The 6,000-nt window shown below is 55.7% G+C and overlaps 1 protein-coding gene across 1 annotated transcript in view; it reads left to right on the top strand.

Annotated features, from left to right (window-relative positions):
• Positions 1-467: 467 nt before the first annotated feature.
• The window catches only part of LOC101831493 (c-Maf inducing protein), a 190,723-nt gene continuing 185,190 nt past the window's right edge, over positions 468-6,000 (top strand). The window contains exon 1 of the mRNA XM_005073070.4: positions 468-814. Coding sequence (XP_005073127.1) covers positions 515-814 — 300 coding nt within the window. The 5' untranslated portion in view covers positions 468-514. The remainder of the gene's footprint in view (positions 815-6,000) is intronic.

The following is a 6,000-nucleotide window of genomic DNA, read 5'->3' as shown; positions in this document are numbered from 1 at the left end:
GGGAGGCCGAAGCCGCTGTTGCCGCCATTGACGTCAGAGGGCGGGCACATGACCCCGCGGGGACCAATCGCGCGCGCCAGCCTCCCGCAATCTCCCCGGCAGCCGGCGCGGCCCCCCGCCCGCAGCACACACTAGCGGACGGACGCGGACACACGCACCGCACAGCGCGCCCGCGCGAGGCCGAGACACGCCCGCGCCCGCCGTCCCCGCCGCCGCCCCCACCCCCCGAGGACCCGATCCTCTCTGCACCCCGGGATCGCCCGCCGCCCGCGCCGCAGTCGCTAACCCGTTCGCGCCGGCATGCGCCCCAGCAGCTAGAAGGAAGCAGCCCAGGAAGCGCCCCGCGCGCACACGCCCGCCCCCGCGCGCTCCCGTTCGTCCCCGCGGGGCGCCCCCAGCCCACGCCCCCCCACCTTCCCGGCGGTGGGGGGGTGCGGGCCCTCCGCGGGGGCCCCGCCGGCCCGGCCCCACGCCAGCCGCGATCGCGCGCGCGGCCCCCCGCCCCGGCGCGGCCATGGATGTGACGAGCAGTTCGGGCGGCGGCGACCCCCGGCAGATCGAGGAGACTAAGCCGCTGCTAGGGAGCGACGTGTCGGGCCCCGAGGGCACCAAGGTGATGGGCGCCGTGCCTTGCCGCCGGGCCCTGCTGCTGTGCAACGGGATGAGGTACAAGCTGCTGCAGGAGGGCGACATTCAGGTCTGTGTCATCCGGCACCCTCGGACCTTTCTTAGCAAGATCCTCACCTCCAAATTTCTGAGGCGCTGGGAGCCGCACCACCTAACGCTGGCCGACAACAGCTTGGCATCCGCCACGGTGAGTGGCCCTGCGTGGCCGTGGAGCTCCCCAAGCTGGGGTCCCCCGGGACCGAGGCACCCCCGCTGGCTGTCCCCGAGTGCGCGGCCCCCGAGTCCCGGCCTGCGCGCGGAGCTGGGCTGGAACCTCCAGACCTGATCCTCCAAGGCAGGCTGGGGAGCCCTTCTTCGTGCCCTGGACACTTAGCCCACCAGGGCTGAGTGCTTGGGGACTTTTGCCTGAGCGCCTGCTTTTCCGATGGCTGGGACCCCGGGGTGAACCTTAGACTGGGCCCTGAGGGTAGTGGTGTGTTGTTCCTTTACCGAATCCGTTGCCCATCTGGATCAGAGCTACAGGGGAAAACAAAACGCAGCCCTCTCCTCCATAAAAACCGTAACCCCCCAGCGCCAACAATTTCCAGAAAGCAACTCCTGCGCTGGCTTTAGCCTTCCTTTATTCTTTTTTTCTGCCGGGCCTGGCAAGGCAAAAATCGGGTGCCTGCCCTTTCTGAAAACCTCCTTCGCACGTTGGGAGGTTGGAGGGGGGAGGGGGTCGAGGTGTAGGACCCGCTCAGGCCCTGGGTAGTCGAGTTCTCTGGGTAGAAGAAGCTGGGCTGCCCAGTCTGCCCTTGCGTTGTCTGTGGAGCGTGTGTAAGCATGTTTTGTGGCTGCGTCCTGTTTTGTTAGTTTTTTTGCTGTGTGGCCAGGGCCGGGTCAGCTGGATGAGATGGAGAAAGGAGGATCTTACTAGTTGCTTTCGGAAATCGAATCTGCAAATGGTGGCCTTCTTCCTCCTGGGGACAGACAGCTGTGGTGGGGTCGAGGAGGGGGAGTGGGGGCGGTGGGCAGGGCCTAAACAGGATGCTTTGTGTTTTCCAACAAGGGCAGTTTCAAATACAGGCTCTGGCTGGGCCTTAGCTTGGCGCTTGGGGCCCCATCTTTGTAGGGGCCCCTTCTTGTCTAGAATGTACCGTCCCCCCATGGCAGGCTCTATGGTGTTTACTAAACACCATGGGAAAGGGAAGAATTCACTGCCTGCTCACACCTGTGTCAAAAGAAAGCCCAGCCAGGAAACAGGGTGTTGCTTACATGCATGCCACAAATGTGTAGCGTGTGTAGACATTTCCTCGGCATCCATGTTCCCTTGGTGGTGTGTCACAGTCTGTGACACATGCTCCTAAGAATGGGGGGGGGGAGGAAAGTTAGCCTAGACACCCTACTCCTTGAGTCTACTTCCCCTACCCCTGAGAGCATTGTGACACACAAGGACTTTTATTCTGAATTTTGAGTCTGATATGCTTAAAGCACGTATTTTTTTCTATGCTCTGGGCATGTTGGTGCAGTAACTGCAGACTTTGTCCCCAGGAGGATTGAGGGTTGCCGGAGGCAGCCCCGTCTTTCTCCTAGATTGGTGGTGTGTGTTCGTAAACCTTCCTTGAGTCATAGGCCTCGGCCTTGATTTTCATTTGACTGGCCAGTACTGAGGCTTTCAGGTCCCAGAGGTGGTGGGTAACCGTCCCTGGGCTCTGGGGCCCCCAAGCCTGGCCTTTGCATTGTCACCTAGCTGGGTGTGTTGTGTGTGTGGGGTTATTAGGCTCTGTCCTGTTTCCTGCCCTCCTTCCAAATGCAGAGGAGTTGTCAGGGAAGGACTGTAGTTGAGAGGAACAGTGACCTGCTGTAGGAAGGACAGGACATTCTCTGGTCCTCCAGGGCACAATCATGCTGTGGCTAGCTGATCTTCCTGCTTTGGGAGAGGCGAACTCTGGAGACCAGAGGCCCCCTACTTTCCCTGACTGCTCAAGGGGTCTGTCTGTTTGAGAGAGTCAGAAAGGAATCAGGCCCGACTATCTCCAGCTCCCGGGGTCCCTTGTCTACCCTTGGCCAGCCGAGGTCCGGGGGCTGCCTCTGAGGAACACCTGAGTCTTGTGTGTGGCCCTAGGTTATCTGAGGAACAAGTTGGGTCTTGACAGAGCCTTGTCTCTGTTAGAAAACAGGGAAAAAAGAAATGGGAGGAAGTGTCTCACAGGCTGGCATAATCCTGCCCTTCCCTTTCCTCACCTGGCATGAGGGAATTCCTTCAGTGTAGCTTTTGCCTTGTGGGGGCGACAATGGGGGCCTCCAGTGGAGGCCTCTAGTGGAGGCGTGTGGCTCCCCTACCCCCAGGGCCTGTGTGGATGGAGGTGTGGCCATCAGGGCCTCCAGCAGTGGCCTCCAGGCCAGAGGTGGGGATAGGGCTTGCTGCTAGGGATCTTGTCCCATGTGGAGATGTCTGCTTCGTGTCCACTCCCTGAGAAGTGGAGGAGCCTCCTCGGGGTTCCCTTAGGCCTGGGCATTATGTAATCTGTCTGCATTTTATAGTGCGGCCCAACCACTATTGAGAAATATTTGCTCAAATGAAACAAAGGTGAATTTGAGTGCAGTTCATTCCCAGAAAACCCTTTGTAGCCCCTAGCCCAGCCCCGAGTTGCCCATGTAGAAATGTGTCTCACGGAGGGGTGAAGTATATATCGTTCATCTGAGACCCAGTTCAGAGCTGTCTGAGGATTATCCGGTTAATTGTGTGTACTTCAGGAACGGGACCCAGAGTGACTGATCTGGATTCAGACCAGTCAGCAAACAAACCACTGAGCTGGCTGTCTACACTAATTCAGTTACCTGAATCATGAGGGATATGAGAGGCTTGGACCCCAGCTGCACTGGGCTGGGGTGCAAGCCAAGTTTCTGGGGTCTCCTAGTCCCTCCTGGCATGGGCCCCCAGCTGGTGACACACTGAGTGTGGAAATCTCTTGGTTCCCTGGGGAGGGAGACCCAAAAAGGAATTTGGTGCCAGGGACCTGACACCCCTCGCCTGACCCGGCCATAAACTTTGCCCTCGGTGGGGTCAGGTCAGAGCTTGCCCTGTACTGTCTGCTAGGCCGGTTACTGATTAAACTCTTGCAGAAGCAACAGCACGCCTGACATAGGCCAGGTTTGATGTGCCTAGGAGACTTTGGATCCTTTGGAACCAGAATGCTTGTCAACAAACAGGAAGCTCTCCAGCTCCTGTGGAGGAGTCATAGGGAGGGGGTACCTCCTGGGTGACAGAGGCGGTACCTTCTTGGGGAAGGGCCCTGCCTGTAAATGAGGAATGAGGATTCTCATTCCTCATTTACACTTACTTCCCCATCCGTGGGAATCTCTGCACTCCGGGTGGCTGCCCATTGTGTGTTATAGGTTGGACTCTCTAGCCAGCCCAGGTTTTTGTCCAAGTGTCCCCATTGGGGAGGACAGGAATCCATCTTGCCATTCGTTGCTTGGCTAAATTTGATCACCTGCTAGACGTGTTTGTCTTTTGTCTGTAGCCTTTGTTTCCACTGTACCAAAGAGGTACAGAAAAGCACCCCACCTTTCGTTTCATCTCACCGTTGAAAACAAAACAGAACAAAACAAAAACCTAACAAACGGTTTGAGGATGGTGGGCCTGATCCGAAAAGCCCACTCTTGGTTTGCTGCGCAGAGGTTCAGACACGAGGGATGGGGTAGCCTTCTTTATTCTCCAGCCCTGTTCCTCCAGGACTGCACTAGCATTGTCTCCTCTGCCGCTCGGCTGCAAGGCCTCCAGGAATCTGGTTGGGTGAACAGACACTGCCTTCGCTTCTGCCCCTGGCTTTTCCCTCCTCTAGAGTGTCTGAGCATCCATCCTGCAAACTTGGAATTTGTTTCAGCAAAATGCTTCTGAGATCTAATGTGTGGTCATTTCCTAGCTAAGTGTCACCTCCAGGTGCTGGGGTCTTTTCCTTGAGAATTTAAACCCTCCAGTCCCCAGGGACCCCCTCTAGGTACACAAATGCTAGTTAGTGTGATAAGGTTTTTTTGTTGTTGTTTTTTTTTTTTTGTATTTTCCCATGTAGGTCTTTCTTCTGTGTGCCCATTCTTCCCTCCTTTTATGATTCTGGCATTTAGTAAGCACCTTTTTTTTTTTTAATGTCAAAAGTGGATTTTGGGGTGCATCAAATTTGTTTCCTATAGTTGTGTGTTCAGAGATGGGGACAGGGATGGTGCAGATGGGCGTGTGTCTACAGCATTCTCCGTGGCCCTGCAGTGTGGCCTGTTCCGCAGGCTGTAGGAAGTTGGTGCGTTTTGAGGTGCCCTTCCAGGTAATAGGTGTTTTGCTGTGTGGCAGTGTGCTCTGCTACCAGGCCTCAAGGAAGGGGGCCTTGTGCTAAGCATCTGGTTTTGGGGACCCAGAGTGGCTTGTGTGTGGCCCTGTTTGCTCACTTGGTAGAGGGAAAATATTCTCTGGGGGCATTTTGTGGGGAGCACAGGAGGTGAATCATCCCAAAAGCAAAGCACCGCAGGGTACCCCACCGCGGGCCACCTCCCCCTCGACTCTCTCCAGCCTGGTATTTCTTCGGGAATAGATATTTGAGATGGACTAGTTATGACTTTGATTAAAGGATTAAATGAGACAGAGCAGAGCAGCCAGCCTTACGTGTCCCCACCGGGGGCGGAACAAACTTGGGTTTTACTGTTGTCACGTGGAGCAGGGCTGGAGCCTGAGGTTGCAGCTTCCTTTGGGCACCTTGCTTTCCCTAAAGGGCCTTGATTTGTCTGCACGTGGAGGGTGACGATTGCGCCCCATTTATTATGGTGACAATTCAGATGTTGACAGTGGTTCTGGTGAACACCTGGTATAGCAGGATGGCCAGCACACAGTCAGAAACAGTTTCTATGGGGAGAGTCCCCAGAGTGAGCTCTGCAGAAAAGGAAGGATTATGGGTCGAGCACTTAAAGACTCTTGCCTCCATGCCCCACTAGTGGAATACGATCCTTGGTGGAAGGAGAGACTCCCACAAACTGTCCTGACCCCCACATACACGGGCATGTCTCCTACTCTCCTACACCAAAAAGACACTTTTTTTCTTTTTGGTTTTTTGAGACAGGATTTCTCTGTGTAGCCTTCACTGTCCTGGAACTTGCTCCGTAGACCAGGCTGGCCTTAAACTTGTAGAGATCTGCCTGCTTCTGCCTCTGCAGTGCTGGGGTTAAAGGTGTGTACAACCACCCATTAAAAAAATTCTTTTTAAGGAAGATCTTTGCTGTTTTAAAAAAGAGGGGCAGTCACCTGAGGTACACAGAGTGCTTGGGAAAGTTAGGGGTGTCTGCTGTGAGATTGTTGCAGGTATTTTAGAAGAATTTCTCAAGAGGTACTTAAGACACACAAACACA

The sequence above is a fragment of the Mesocricetus auratus genome, unplaced genomic scaffold (assembly GCF_017639785.1).
Source record: "Mesocricetus auratus isolate SY011 unplaced genomic scaffold, BCM_Maur_2.0 Super-Scaffold_6723, whole genome shotgun sequence".
Classification (NCBI taxonomy): domain Eukaryota; kingdom Metazoa; phylum Chordata; class Mammalia; order Rodentia; family Cricetidae; genus Mesocricetus; species Mesocricetus auratus.
Note: the sequence above shows the minus strand (reverse complement) of the source record. Positions and strands in the feature narration are given on the sequence as shown.